This window comes from Crocodylus siamensis, chromosome 5 (assembly GCF_052110815.1).
Source record: "Crocodylus siamensis isolate JL-2025a chromosome 5, ASM5211081v1, whole genome shotgun sequence".
Classification (NCBI taxonomy): Eukaryota; Metazoa; Chordata; order Crocodylia; family Crocodylidae; genus Crocodylus; species Crocodylus siamensis.
The window spans coordinates 200,628,405-200,644,749 of record NC_143399.1 but is presented as its reverse complement, the minus strand read 5'-3'; the positions used below and the strand labels follow the sequence as shown (position 1 = coordinate 200,644,749).

At 45.6% G+C, this 16,345-nt stretch overlaps 1 protein-coding gene across 1 annotated transcript in view; it reads left to right on the top strand.

Moving 5' to 3' along the window:
• Positions 1-6,339, top strand: part of LOC149865137 (vasoactive intestinal polypeptide receptor 1-like) — a 44,818-nt gene extending 38,479 nt beyond the window's left edge. The window contains exons 12-13 of the mRNA XM_090049825.1: positions 1,506-1,547; positions 6,031-6,339. Of these exons, the coding sequence (XP_089905951.1) occupies positions 1,506-1,547; positions 6,031-6,219 (231 nt within the window). The 3' untranslated portion in view covers positions 6,220-6,339. The remainder of the gene's footprint in view (positions 1-1,505; positions 1,548-6,030) is intronic.
• The last annotated feature ends 10,006 nt before the right edge of the window (positions 6,340-16,345 follow it).

Sequence of the window (16,345 nt, the reverse complement as noted above, 5' to 3'; positions counted from 1 at the left end):
AGGAGCCTGTCTTGGGTTGAGTACTGTTCAACATCTTCAGTAATCTTGTGGAGGATAGAGTTGAGGGTGCACTTGGGGAATTTGTAGAGGATGCCATGGTGGGTGTGGTAGCAGGCCCCTTAAAGAATGGGGTTAGGATTCAAGGTGACCTTGGGACATGTAGGAAAATGGTCTGAAATGAATTGGATGAGATTCAGTAAGAACAAGAGCAAAGTCCCACATTTAGGGACATATCAAATGCACAAGTACAAAATGGGGAATGACAGTCTATGCTGCAGTACTGTAGAAAATAATGTGGGCGGGACACCGTAGATAACAAGCTGAACAAGACTCAGCCATGTAATGCTGTGCCCAGAGAATGGTGCATTGGAATTAATTAACAGGAGTGTCATATACAGTGATGGAAACCTATTCTTTGACTCTGTTCAGCACTCCTGAGGCTTTTCTGCCAGCTCTGGGGCCAGTTGTAAGCACTGTATTTCAAGGAAGATGTAGATAAATTGTAAAGAGGTCTAGAAAACAGGCCATACAAGGAAAGGTTGGAAGAAGTGACACTATTTAAAAGAGAGGAATCTAGGAATTTGGTAAGTCTTTCAATGAAGGGGATGGTTATCAACTGTTCCGTGTTCATAGGGAATAGAAATAGTAGTAATGGGTTGACATTGTAACAACAGAGATTTTGGGTGCATGTGAGGATAGTTAAATATTGGAGCAGATTACCTGGAGAGGCTGCAGCATTTCTTTCAGTGAAAGTTTTTAAGTACAGGTTAGACAAATTGCTTTAAACAGAGATCCTGCCTTAAGCAGGACTGAATGACTTTCTGAGGTCTCTTCCAGTCCTATTTCTCTCTGATTCTATGATTAAACTGGTGCTAGACATGTACTGTCCAGATAGTGAGTATATTGCTGGGAACACATTTTATCAGATGCATGTTCTGCATTGGTTGTCTATTGTTTTATTTTGGGGGGTTTTTTCCCATTAAGAAGGATCAAAATAGAGATGGGCTGACAAAGCCTTTGCAGGTTGTTGGATTGTAGCTAGATTTCTGTTAAGTGATTAGGTTGATGATGATGTTTTATAGACTCGCACAGCTTTCAGGCAATCAAAATTCCTGGCATGGGTCATAAGGTTATGGAAAGTTGCCTCCTAAGTCACTTAGCTATACTTAAGACTTTTCCAACCTCAGCTGGTCCAAATCCTAGAGAGATGCTGTATGTGGGCACTTACCAAGACTTATACCATGCAAAGAGGAAGATATTGTACGGGAGCACTTACCAAAACTTATACTGTGCGAAGGGGAAGATGCTGTATGGGAGCACTTACCAAAACTTGTACCGTGCAAAGGGGAAGCATAGGATAGACATCTGGTACTTCTCCTATGGACAGTCAAACTGGCTTCGCTGCAGGCCTTCCATGCTGATGTTGTTCTGTGCTCCAAAGCCAGAGGTGCTGAAAGTCACCATGTTTGATATGACATTATTGACTTGTTATTTTGTTTTCCTAGGGCTTTGTTGTTGCCCTTTTATATTGCTTCTTAAATGGAGAGGTAAGTAGCAAGACCTTGCATCACAGGAGTCCTTTGAAACGCATAAGATTCAGTTGTATACCAGTTATGCCAAATCCCATTTCATTGCACTTTGATCTTCTCTTGGAAGCATGAAAGAGCCTCATCCATTTTCCCTCGTGTGCTTCTCTACCTCTTTTGAGTCCATATCATTTTTGTCTGCTACAGAAGGCCTTGAAGTAGTTTGTCCATATACTCTCCTATCATGAGGGGTCTAACAGGTACCCTCTGCATACACATTTTACCATTGTTTAGCTCTTATTTCTCCAAGGCAACCTGGAAATTCTCTCATTCACTGCTATGTTTCCTTTCATGTACTTTTAACATTACTAAGACTCTTGTATAAAATCTCCAGGTGACATTGCGAAATGCTATTTGTTTAAAAAGAGAAGGAACTCCAAAGGATAAAGCTCAGAGGTCTTGGTGGTTTTCTTGAGCTGTGCACACAGTTTAAGAAACCTGCCATTCATTTTGCCAGAATTTACTTGAATGAACCCAGAACTAATATTAAATATCAAAACTGGAGCCATAGGCAAATTTAGGTTCAGCTCCCATTCTGCCCTGGAGATGTCTAAGAGACACTTACACAGCCTTTAGGCACCCAAGTCACTAAATGATATCCCATTCCACACTACTCAGCAGCTACATAATTGAATACACATTTAGGGCTCATATAGATGTGTGCAGCGCCTGCTCCAACGCGCTGGAAATCTTGCTCGGTTAATTGAGTCTACCGGAGCACAGAAATTGAGGTGCTCCAGCAGTCTCCTGCATCACATGTATTGCCTTCCCTGAAAAAATGGCGGTGGGGTGCTTTGAAATACAACACATTCAATGAGCCTTAGTTCAAAGTGCCCCACTGCCATTTTTTCAGCACGGAGATGCCAATGCACGTGATGTGCAGGTGCTTTATTTAGCGTGGCTTGCTAATTAAAGCACCCAGTGCTGCATACCAAACCACATGTAAAACTGCCCTTAGGCCCCTTGTGAGTTTCCATTTTGGCCTGAGAAGTTGTTAGGCAGTTAGATCTGAGCATGTGCAGTAATCCGTAAGTAAGCCAAGATGACCACTATGGTGTCCATGGCTGTGTCTACACTGAGGCCATGAATGCCACTCTCGCTCACCCGCCTACCCACCTCAGCTGCATATCTTCAAACCGGGAACTGAGGCAATGAGGACACTTCAGAGGTGGCCACTCGGTGCCTCTTGAGCGCTTTGTCTCTTAAGGGTTTGAGCCTGGTGTTTGGGAGAGTTCCCAAGTTGCATGGGAGCGTAGGGGTGGCGGGCATGGAGCAGTTTTCAGAAGCATGGTGACAATGTGAACATAACGTAACTTCAGATACACTTGATTGAAATGAGTTGCTAAATAAGGAAGAACAAACTCAGTATCATTCCACAATTCCTAAAGAGAAGTTGTGGCCACGGTAAGAGCCATCCTCCTCGCCTTTTGCCTGACAGTGCAAAAAGTGGGAGATCTGGTTTGTAGGCCTAATTCAACCAAAGAGAATTTGAACCCCTTCTACCATTTGCAGCTGGAACCCTAAACAAAAACGCTTCAACCATAGTACCAGAAGTAGATTGTGTAAGAGGGAGGAGGAAGAAAAAGAGCAGCAATGGCCACAAAATGATTGAGTTCAGGATCCTGAGGAAAGGTAGGAAGGAAAGCAGCAGAGTAAGGACCCTGGACTTGAGAAGAGCAGACTTGGATTTGATCTGGGAACTGTTAGGCAAAATCTTCTGGGCGGTCAGTCTGTGGGATAGGAGTCCAGGAGAACTGGTTGTATTTTAAAGAAACTGTACTGAGGGTGCAGGAACAAATCATCCCACTGTGCAGGAAGACTAGCAAGTATAGCAGAAGACCAATGTGGCTTAGCAGGGAACTCTTCAGTGAGCTAAAACACAAAAAGGAAGCTTACAAGAAGTGGAAACTTAGATAAATGACTAGGGAGAAGTATAAAAGTATTGTTCAGGCATGCAGAGATGAAATCAGGAAGGCCAGCGTGCAATTGGAGATGCAGCCAGTAAAGGACACGAAGGGTAACAACGGTTCTGACAAGTATGTCAGTAGCAAGAGGAGCATCAGGGAACGTGCGGGTCCCTTACTGAATGGGGGAGGCACCCTAGTGACAGAGGATGCAGAAAAGGCTGAAGTGCTCAATGCCTTTTTCACCTCCATGTTAATAGGCAAGGTCACCTCTCAGACTGCTGCACTAGTCAACGCAGTCTGGGTGGGGGGTGAGCAGCCAACAGTGGTGAAAGAACAGGTTAGGGATTATTAGAAAAGCTGGCTATGCACAAGTTCATGGGGTGGGATGCGATGCACCCAAGGGTGCTGAGGTAGTTGGCTGATGTGATTGCAGACCCTCTCTCTGGCCATTATCTCTGAAAACTTGTGTCAATCAGAAGAGGTCCCAGACAATTGGAAAAGAGCAAATATAGTGCCCATCTTTAAAAAAGGGGTGGAGGAGGAGCCAGAGAATTACAGACTGGTCGGGTTCACCTCAGTCCCTGGAAAAATCAAGGAGCAGGTCCTCAGGTAATCCATTTCTAAGCACTTGGTAGAGGAGGTGATCAGGAAGTCAGCATACATTCACCAGGGGCAAGTCATGCCTGATCAACCTGATTGCCTTCTATGATGGGGTGACTGGCTCTGTGGCTGCAGGGGGAGTGCTATATGTGATAGACTGTGATTTTAGCAAGGTTTTTGATATGGTCTCCCACAACCTTCTGACAAGCAAGCTATGGAAAAGCTGTCTGTAAGGTAGATAGAAAATTGGCTGGACCATTGGTTTCAAAGGGTAATAATCAAGGGCTCAATGTCTAATTGCCAGCCTATATCAATTGGAGTGACCCAGGAGTTCTTTCTGGGGCCAGTTTTGTTCATCACTGACCTGGAAAATGGGATGGATTGCAGCCTCAGAAAGCTTGCAGATGCAGTGGGGAGTAGTAGATATTCTCGGAGGGTAGGGCTGGGATACAGAGAAACCTAGACATATTGAAGAACTGGACTAAAAGCAATCTCATGAGGTTCAACAAGGACAAGTGCAAAGTCCTACGCTTAGGACAGAACAATCCCATGCACCGGTACCAAGCTGGGTGGGGGGGAGGGCGTAGTAGATATTCTGGGGGATAGGGCTGGGATACAGAGAGACCTAGATATATTGAAGAATTGGACTAAAAGAAATCTCATGAGGTTCAATAAGCACAAGTGAAAAGTCTGCACTTAGGACAGAACAACCCCATCCACCGGTGCAGGCTGGGGGCTGACTGGCTGGGCAGCAGCTCTGCAGAAAAGGACCTAGGGGTGACAGTGGACAATAAGCTGAATATGAGCCAGCAGTGTGCCCTTGTTGTGAAGAAGGCTAATGGCATCCTGGGCTGTATTGGTAGGCGTGTTGCCTAGGAGGTGTTTTGGACTCCCCACTATAGAAAGGATGTGTACAAATTGGAGAGAGTCCAGGGGAGGGCAGGAAAAATGGCTAGAGGCCTGGTGCCCATAACTTATAAGGAGCAGCTGAGGGAACTGGGTGTATTTAGTCGGGAGAAGAAAAGATTGAGGGGGATTTAATAGCAGCCTTCAACTATCTAAGGTGGTTCCGAAGAGGCTGGAGCTGGACTGTTCTCAGTGGTGGCAGACCGCAGAACAAGGAGCAACAATCTCAAGTTGCAGCAAGGGAAGTTTAGGTTATGAAAGTCTTTGACTAGGAGGGTAGTAAAACACTGGAACAGGTTACCCAGAGAGGTAGTGGAGTCTCCATCCTTGGAGGTTTTTAAGACCCAGCTAGACAAAGCCTTGGCTGGGATGATCTAGCTGGGTATGGTCCTGTTTTGGGCCAGGGGTTGGACTAGATGTGACCTCCTGAGGTCTCTTCCAACCTTGATGTTCTAGGATTCTCTCATTTTATGAAGATGCTCTTAGCCTTGTCTCATCCAGAAAATGGTGGGTAGCGCACTTTCTTGTGAAGTAGGTGATGCGATTTCAATCCCTTCTCTGATTCAGTGCGGTTCAGAATCAACACTCCTCAATTCCCAAGCAAGTTTCCTAACCACTAGGCCATGGGGCAGAAGATAGATGAGGCCTTTGACTGCCATCAGCCATTTTCCAAAAGGTTGGGCTTTGCTCCCTGTCAGTTAAATCCCCTTGTTCAGGTAGACATCTCCCTGCTGACTGAGCTGTATCCCAACATGATGAAAGTACATAAGGCTGCCTACTGAAAGAACGGGACTACTATGTGTCTCCTTAGTGTAGGGTCACACTCGTAAGACAAGCCATGTACATCTCAGGCAAATGGCAGCAGAGGCATAACATCTTAAGGTGGAGTAAGATACAAGCCTTAGTAGCCTAAATTTTTGCTATTTTTAAAAAAATCTTTGCTTGTACATCTAAGAAATAGTGTAGGAGAAACCGCATCATTTTCATGTTTTAATTCCTGAGCTCTGTTTCCTTTAATTCCCTTTCTGCAGGTTCAAGCTGAACTGAAGAAACGGCTGTGTAAGTGGCAATATCAAGAGTACTTGAACTTCACGTACAGAAAACGGACTGTATCCAGAGAAAACAGTCCTATTAACTATGTCACACAATTATCACTACTGGAAAAAATCAGCCCTAAGAAAAAAACACCCAAGTACCAGAATGGCATGTCCTCTGTCTGAGTGTCTTAAAGGAGGCTGAAACACTCCGATATTGTCTCCTGAAAACATGGACTGAGATGACAGTGCAGATGATCTGTCGGATCTTCATGATACTGTCCCATCTATGAGAACTTCTTCTCCCCGACACCATCTGTTCCTTTCACCTATTACAAAAAAAAAAAAAATTTGAGGCCAGATCTTTTCTTCTTCGAGCGCTCAAAATTCACTCCCTTAGATACCAACTGATGTAAGGCAACACTAGCACAGTGGGATGGGTCCACCGATTTCAGTTTATGCCATAAGGAAAGCTGCATACATCCTATCTACACTGGTTTCAGGGGTCTAGGTTGTAGCCTATCTAGACTATTTACAGTTGTATCTACACTAGCATTGTTCCAGAGACTTTGAAGTTACAAGGTGTGTTGTCTTTAATTAAAAACAGTTGCTGTAGAGAAACTGGCCCCCATTTTCAAAACTGAATGGTATTGTTGAGATGGCTTAAAGGAGACTGCATTGCAGAAAATACTGTGGGCTGCTTTTCTAACTACCAGGTCTCCTGACAGTATCTCAGACTGGTATTGGGATTGATTAGTGATGTTTTCAAACCTTGGCCTAAGGTTTTTTCGTACTCCAGGGTGCAGAATGGAGGTGGGGGAGAAGGCTAGACCATTAGTTTATTCTGTCTTTGCAATGTCGAAATACCTGGTTTGCTGAGGTTGCTAGTCTCTCTGCTCCCTTCTCACTTTGCTAGAATTTAGTGGAAGATTGTTTCCTACTCCATTCTTGACCGTGTTATCTGTGTTACTAACAAAACAGTAGGATCTAGAGCAATGGTTCTCAAGCTTTTGACCCTGTGGGTTAAGTGAGTAGCGTGGAGCCAGTTCGTGGGCTGCATTGAGCCCTATGCACCAAAATTTGACCCTGGGCCTGGCACACCCCCATATGTCAGGATTGCACCCCAGGGGCCTGGTGCCATCCCCTTCTGGCCCCCCAAAATGGGATTGCACCCTGGGGCTTGGCACTGCATGCTGGGATTTGGACCCTGGGGTCTGGCACCACCCCTGGCCAGCCTAGTACACTGGGATTGGGTGCCCAATCCTGTGTGCAGGGCCCACGGCTTCCCACAGGTTTGGAAATGTGGCAGCCGGGCAGCCGTGCCACTATTCCCGTCACCCAAATTCCAGATTTCTGGGGAGCCCTTTAGGCTGGATCTGGCCCACAAGTTGGGGTTGAGCACCCTTGATCTAGAGGGTTGGGGAAGGGCCTCGGAGCCAAACAATGCTAAACTTGTTAGCCATTTGGTGAAACCTCAGATATCTTCATTAATCTGTGTGCTTTAATATTCCCATTTGCAAAAATGGGGTCATAGTTTGGATGAAATCTTAAGATCCTTATTCAAGGCAAGAATCACAAAGATGAGAGTAAAGGGGGTGGACTCTTCATGAGACCCTTCCTGTGAACTTCTCCTCTGACTGTTCATAGTGAGAGTTTATCCCTGCAAAGGAGGAACTGAAAAGCCTGGCTGCATAACTAGAAGATCTTCAGGAGCTATGACCACTTGAGAAAAGGACCTTTGTCTCCTTGGTTTGGAGGAACAAGGACTTAATGGTTAGGGCAGTAGCTTAAGCCCCAGAAAAACCTGGATTTAAATCCTGCTCTGTCATGGAATTCCTAGGTCATTTTTGCCAAATCTGTTCAGTCCAGATTTTCAAAGGTATCTAGATGCTTAAATCCCTCCACCCCTATCCACTTTGATTGTGAGCTCAGGTCTTGGACTAGATCCCTAGAATGATGTAGGTGCCTAGTGAAATCCATCCCCTATAGTTAGGGGGCTAGGTCTTCTAGACATGGGTAGTGCTAGATGTCTAAGAATGGTGTCTGCAAAAGGCAGAAAGTTGGGCAGAGAGCGGCCTAAATTAGGCAGTAAGAAATGATGAAGACGGGGGTCAATCACTGTCAAGATTGAGCTGCTTCTGGGCATGTCCAGTAATGGAGCTTTAAGTACCTAGGAAATGTTGGACATGTCTAAAATGCCCAACACTGCCTTCAAAATTGCAAGGTATCATGACTAGAAACAAGCCCTGCCTGTTTGCTCTGACTCTCCATGCACTAGGTGCCAACAAAAGTAACGCCTAAAATTGGGAGTGGGATCTCCAAAGCCACTGCAGTTGAAACTTGTCTCAGAAGACCTTCTTACAGAATCCAACAAGATGCCCAGAGATTCATCTAGTCACCTCAATGCTGCTGTTTGGACTGCCCCAACTTGGTGCTCCTAACAACCCTCCAGACACCCTAGCTCTGTCTCCTTTGCCCCACCTGCTGTGCCCTGATCCTATGCTACGGTCTTTCACCCCACTTCAGCCGCCTTGTTGTGAATACTGCACAATTTCCTTCACCATTTTAGAGCAGAGCATGTTGACCCTGAGACAAAGTGGAGAGTGATATGCAAATTGATTTGGAATATGCAAACCAGTCTTTTAAACAATGAGCACTGAAGATCCCACTTAGCACAGCACAACACTTGGCAGCTATTATTACCACTTCATCCTATCAGTTCTCAGGCTGTGAATGGTTGCTGATGCCTTCCTCGCTACAGACGTGACAATGCTGAAGTGCGTGTAACAAAGGGAAGGGGGCAAGTACGGCTTTCTGTCAGTGTTTTGTGAGAAAAAAAGGGTTTTCACCCATCCTACAATAGAAAAGTGGTGTAGGTATGTGGGGGGCTACTGCCACCTCGTGGCATTTGTCAGCATCGAGCTAATATTTGCTGCCTGCTAGAGAATAGTGCACGAAGCTATTACAAAATATCCACCAGGTAGGTACCTAGGGATGGAAAGCACTCAAGTGGACTTCCTTTGCAGGCAGTATTTCACCAAGAGGGAAGCTCCCTCTGGTAGGCTCAAGTGGGGTTTACATAAGGGCTTATAATGTGTTTTTCAACTGATTTGGGGTGGGCAGGTGGGTGCAATTACACAAGTTACAAGGGAAGGCATCTCATGTGTTTGCAAACTGAAGAAGACCTCCAACATAAGTTTACCTTTCCAAGTCAAGGGCTCGTTCAGCCTTCTGTGGCTATGAAGACAGAAACTTGGGAAGGAGCTACCTCCTGGAGTGGGCATCATGTGTTAAGATGTACCCATTAGGTTCGCAGGCTACTGTCACGATAACCACTTGGCAACAGTGCTGACACATGGAGGGTGGCATGGTCCTGTGGTGATGCAGTGGTTTCACGGTAGGAGCTTACAGCAGGTTTTTATAATAATGCTACAATGTTTATGGTTCCTCTCATCCTCCCCCAGGCATTGACTTACCATTTTCAGTGTTCGTGCAGTTTCTATCCCCAACTAGAACAAAGGGAACTTGCTTTGAAGGATGGGGAATAAAGAGAGAGCACACCTGTCTCTACTCAAGAGCGTTGCTTTATTGGAAAGCTAAACATATGTTTAACTGGCATTCAGATCAGACAATGGAAATGCAAAAATGCGTGGAAATCCAAAAATGGAAATGCAAAAAGGGTGTAGGATGGACCCCCTAGCAACACTGGGCGCTTGTTCAGGTCTTCCACCAGCTCAGGTCCGTGATTTGTCACTTCCCCCTCCACTGACAATCATCTATATACAATTACCAAATCCATCCATTTTCAACCTGACTGAGTTTCTGTTAATGGAAAGAGTTGATCATGAAGACTCCCCCTTCTCAGCTAAGTGAAGAATTTATAACAAATACTTAACTAATTAGGATGGCATCAGATGTTAGCAGTTAGGTGTCAATGCTTAACGATGAGTGCTGCTCCTTATGGTAAAGGGTTTTACTTGCTTTGTTTGTGTGATTACAGTCCAAGACCTAAGTCAGTGCTTTCTTGTTTACCCCAGTAAAAATGTGGAAACTGGCTTTGCGAGCCTGTCTCTTCACAAGGTTATCCAAAAGTTGTTCCAACTTTATGTACTGGAGGATGCCTACAAGATGGAGGCACTTATGCCAAGGCTTCTAATGTATTCCTAAATTTTTTTTTTATTCTTTCATTGAAATTGTTGGGATGTGAGTGTTGCAAAAATTCTGACTTTGGAGTAAGGGCTGCACAGATGAAAGGGTCCAAAACATCGATGTTGGCCATCTTCTGGCCCTTTCCACTGAATGGATGTTACCCCAGTGCTGCAGAAAAGCAAGGCTGTCTGATCCAGCTGCATCCTAACACTGAAAAGTTCATGTATGTGTTACAGAAGTGACACACGTTTATGATGTGTTGATATGCTGCACACTCTGGGCATCCATGTATCCTTGATGTAGTGTGCCAGGCAGTGCTGGGCTGGATCACGACATGCTGCTTTTGGCCTGCTACCTCCCACAGCAAAAGAGGCCCACTCAAGTTTATGCTCATATTAGTTTTGCCTCTCATCAGAGCTCATTCATTTACCAGCTGAACCCCCTAAGAGAGGAACATAGAAGTGGAAAGGGGCTTCCTGGGCCACTGAGGCAGGTTCCCTGCATTCACTGACAGTCCTTGACCTGTGAATGCTCTGCAGTCACCACTTCAAACCCTCACCCAACAAACACAAAGCCAGAAGCAACAAGGATGCCCTGTGATGCTGGTGTCCAACCTTTGTGGCCTGCAGGCCAGATGAGCAGTGCTAAGTCCTGCTACAAGCTGGATCCAGTTCGTGGGTCTGATCAGGCACATGGCCCAGTTAGGGCTAATGCAAGTTCATAGGAATGGCCTAGCCAGGGCCCCATGTAGCTATGTGGGAACAAGGCCAGTTCCTTTATGCAGGGCTCATAATTTGGTGGCAGGGGAGCGGTAGCAGCATTAATTACCACTGCTCCCCCACCACCAAATTTTCAGACCCATGGGGAGACCTACAAGCTGGATTACATGCCTCTGCAGGCCAGGGGTTGAGCACACCTGCCCTATAACATGGCAAAGGTAAAGCAGGGGAGGCGAAGGCATGGCCAATACCCTGCCACTGCAATGACAGGGAAGTAGTTGATACATTTATGCTTAAAAGATCTTAAAAACCCCCACACAGTGCTTGGCAAGCTGAGTTGGGAGGGGCAGAAAAAAAAATCCTTCCTGTCTCCAAGTTTGGCAATATGCATGACCCAGAACAGAAGAGCAAGACCCTCCATCCAAAAGCCTCAGAGAGGTTTGTATTGCTTCCAGTTCAGGAGGTGGCATGTGTGATGCTTCAGCATGGCCCTGCCTGACAATGTGATATAAGGACATGGGTATTACTGTGTGTACCTCGATTAGGAATCATGGGTAGGATGTTGGGCTGTTCTAAGGAAAGGCTCCTATGGAGTTGGATTACCTGGCCTGTGGTGTCAGGCATCCTTGGGCAATAGCACCGGGGAGCCCTGTATTTCATCCTTCTCTGCAGCCAGGCTGTGGGCAGAAGATGTGGCTGGGGACATCCCTGTGTCCTGGTGGTGATTGATTGCCATAAGTAGGCTTTTCGGACCACAGGCGTTCAGTGCAAACTGGGGATCTGGCTTAGAGGGGCCTCTGGACTGGGCAGGGGTTGGTGCAAGGGTAGCGTAAAACTATCCACAGACCTTTGGGCAGAACTGCTTGGAAATCTCCAGAGGAAATACATGTTTGGATGAACAAAGCTAGTCATGGTGCATAAAATACTTCATTCAAAATACATTACCTTGGGTTTGAGGTACTATCTGCAAATCCAAGATCAGGTTTGACAGAAGCCTGAATGCATCAAGGTCAGAAAACCAGGAAAATAGATTTTCCTGGACTGTGCACACTCTGGGTCAGTGCTGTCTCTCTGGAATTAGTCACAGTGAGTCAGTAGAGGGGTGGGTGGGGGGAGGTTTCCCCATCTCATGCCAACACTTAGTTTGCAAGGCTGGGACATCTATTAAGAGCCAGTTTGGGCTCAATGGACTTCCAGTTCCAACTTACTCTCTGAGCCTCACACTAGCTTCCTAATACAAAGCTATATATCCTGCTTAAGTGATGCATGAGGCTAGTCATGTACAGGTGATACTTATAATCATTGTGGAGTGAGGGTCATTGTCCTTCTAGGCCAGTTACAGAAGTGCATTTGAGGGATAAGACTGAGCATATGAGGCCAAAAGGAAACATTTCATAAAGCTCTGGTGTACTCTGGAAGCCTCTGCTGCCAAAAAGTGACTGCAGCTCCACTTAGGCTGCTTAAATGTGGATTAGCAAAACCCTTGCAACTATTGTGCGAGAAATAGCTTTGATTTGACAAAGCAATAAGGAGGCCATATTAAAGTGTAGATGAGACTAAGGAAGTGCAATGTGTAATGCGTCCATTTGCTAGGCGGACAGGAAAGCCCACCTGAGCCCAGCAGCCCACTGGGCTTGGCACAGCAGGTTCTTAGGCAATGTCACACAAGGAAGTGAGTGATGTGAACAACATCGCACAGGTGTTACAATGGAAGTAGCATGCTAATATGGAGGACCATGCACCTAATCTTTCCTGAACTGAGTTTGCCAGATTGCACCCAAAGGCTTTCATAGCAAGAACACCTTGGGAGATCCCACTGTAACTTTCAGCCAGGAAAGGTAACCCCATTAGCCCGGAAGAGACATACAAAAATGAGAATACATTTATTGTGTCATTTCCAGCAGTATACATATTAAAACCCAGTACTGTTTCTCAGAAGACAAAATCAAGATTAGTCTAGTAAGCAGCAGTTGACAGCTGTGTGTTTTCACTTCATAACAAAATTCAATGACCCAGATCCCATTACCAATTGTGACAAAAAAGTGTCAATATTACACCCAAAGGGCTGATAAATTCATATGGTGACCCCATCAAAAGCCAAAATATAGCTTTACACACGTCAGCATGGCACAGCTCTTTTCAGAGTTGCAGCATGTTGTATTGCCACTGTAATGACAAGAAGTCAGGAGAGCAAATGAAGACACAAAGGCTTGTTTTTACAGATTATACAGGTACATAATGACATTGGGAGACTCCTGTCCTGTGGTCAGCTTCATTGAAACAGGCGTCCACAGTGGCCCGGATTACTTAAATTACTGACCGACACAGTAAAGTTCATATCACACATTAATTCTTCACAAGGATGAGCCCCTCTCCCCCACTCTCCACACACACACAAAAGGCAAAAGGAAGAAAATGGCAAAATCAGAACATCCAAATGAAAAATGCGCAAGGTTCAACCCATGGCACATTGGTCAGGTTCTGCTACAGGATTGCCGTACAGAAGGTGCGAGATGCATTTAACTGAACTTAGCTCTAGGACAAAGACACGTGGAGCTGCACGTGAGCGCATCATTAGGTGTCACTGCATGCACCACTCAGTTTACCACTCACTGTTATAGCAGGCACAATCCACAGCCGATTGTGTGTGCCTGAAGTGAGTTAAACTAGAGGGTACAATCCTGCCTGTTTTCACTAAAGGTTTGGTTGTGGGCCCAGAGACATAACTGAGAGCTCTGATTCGAGACAGGCTGTTCCAAACACAACTCTTAGCATAGCTGACACACACAGCTCACTGGCCGGACACCATCTCCAGTTCCACTTGACAGCATAACCCCGTGTGTACCATTTGTCAGTAGCTTCAGTAATGTAACACGGGTTGCGCGAGTGAGGTATGTGCCCCAGTCACTGCTTAAGGGAAGGATGCTGGGACAGGGGCTGAGGGGGAGTTACCTACCTCTAGGACACTCTTTGCTGGCAAAGGCAGTGTGGGCACATCTCCACATGCCAATTTAAGGTGCTTTAGCCCAATTTAAGGTGCATTAAGAGTGCACGTCTACACGTGTGCACCCTGAATGTGATTTAAAAATGGAGATTGTAGGCTATTTGCACCTAAATTTGATACCTGCAAAAGCAAGTATCAAATTTAGGTGTGAATCACTAAAGCGCCTTAATGCATATGTAGATGCGCTAAGCCACACTAACACTGTGTGTCGATTGACTTGGGACTGACTTGAGTCCCAAATCAGCCCACACCCCACGTTAATGCGCCTTAGCATGTGCACGTGTAGGCACGGGCTTAAATCACCTTAACGTGCATTAAGCAAATGCTCGTTAAATTTAGGCACACGCAAAAGCATGTGTAGACATGACCTGTGTGTCACAGAACACAAGGCATTTTTGAGAATAGTAGCTTTGCAGAGCAGCACTGAAATTTGCTGCTGCCGGGGTATAGTGGGGTGGTTGGGGGGAGGCGGGGCATGGGGAACTGACCACTATGTTTTTGCACTCAATTCAGCACCTTTTTTTTACCTCTGGACATGGGCTTCAACAGCAAAAAAGTGGCTTGCAATTTCCACACAGCAGCAAATTCCACTGCCAGTCTGGAGGACTGCATATCCCAGAGTGCCTTGTACTGCACGGCTCCATTGTTGCTGCTCTTCCTGAGCCTGGGAGCAAGAAGGTAGGCAGAGAGAAGTGGCGAAGGGTGAGAGCGAGCTGCCCAGGGCATGTTTTTTTCCATGCTATAGCTCCACCACTCATAGGCCCTTTTAAAAGTATACTTCACCACAGTGGCAGAGCAGAGGAGGAGAGGCTGAGCAAAGGCCCAGTTTGCTGATTATCCCGTGGCTGGATAGTTTTGAGGGGCTCATGCGATCCACTGGGTTTGATATACCTTTCTCACCTCTTTACAGCATGAGCCATACTATTTACTGCTGCACTCGGCTTGCATCTGAAGGGACTATAAAAATCTAGTGGTAGGCCTAGGTTAGATGCTCCTCAGGAAAGCGACTGCTGGGCTTCTGCTGAATGACCATTCAGATAAGGTAGGGTCTTCTGTTCACCCTAGAACACTTATATATGGCCAGACCGGGCTTCTCCCCATGTTGGACAGGCATACCGGCACAGCTCAGAGGTCAAGGGTTAGCTAGATGCTCAGACATTTCTCTGAAGTGCTCCACGTTTACTGTTTGCAGACACCAATCTGTGTATCTCCTAGTGAAGGTGAGGATCTCCTTCCAGTGCTCAAGGGCATGGCAAGAATTTTTATGAAGGCAATTTTTCCAGCGGTATCTTGACACCCTTCAGTGCTGGTTGGGACCCAAAAGTGCAATACCTGAGATGCATGATAAAAGGTCGATGATGAAAAATAAAGAAAACAGTGACTAGGAGTTTTGAAATCCAATTTTTTTAAACGAGTTCGGTTTGGGTTTGTTTCTTAAAATGAGCAAAATTTCATGGAAGACCTTATGGTTTTCGTACCACTGGGTATGTAAAGTCACCATTTCTTCTGAGACATTCAGGGAGAAGGGTTTTCTTTTGTTCCCCATGGCACTGCTTTAGACAAAATGCCCTGGGAATAGTATTCTGCGTGCAGGTGGCTCAGAAAACAAAAAGAAGGAGAAGAAAGCAAGCACAGTGTGAGAGCTGACTTGACGTGCTGAACTTAGCAGAGGCCAAACACTGTAGCTTGAGACTGAGTCACTCAACAAAGCTAGGCAATATATATATTCTTCTTGCTTATGAAAGCACACCCTACCTATCATGGAGGGGATCGTAGGATGACTAACCTAATGGTGGACTAGCACTCAAGAAATCAACTCCCAGACTCAGAAGACATCCTGTGGGACCTTGCAAAGTCTGTGGATCTTTCCATGCTTTAGCCACTCATCTGTAAAGTGGGACTGATAACAATATTTTCATTATCTTGTTAGATTGTACTCACTTTGATTCAGGCGTGATCTCTTAAGGCATCAGCTGTGGAACAGGTTAGTGAAGCCAAGGAGGGTGAGGCTTTACTACATGTCATTTGTGGTGTGCAAATTGGCCATGTGTTCATTCTTACTCCATAGTACCATACCCACTGTAACTACTCTTACTCCATAGTACCCTACCCATTGTAACTTAGTCCTTTTTAAGCTGCACTTACCACAAGGTAAAAACAAGCATTCAGGTCATTAGCACAGAACAGCTGATGCTTGGTAAAGCCCCATTGTCTTTGGCTTCATGATAATTTGTTCATGTACCCAAGCCCTTACTATTTTTTACATGTCCTCACCTAGACTTTTTTTTTCCTGGAGGCTCTCGTCACTGCCCTGATAGAAATAATAATAAAGATGTCAATGCTGGCACAAGACCGAAGGAAACATTTCATAAAGGGCACTGCACATATACAGTAAATGAGGTGCATCACCTTGGCTTGTTGGGTTCTCTTGGGATCCAGA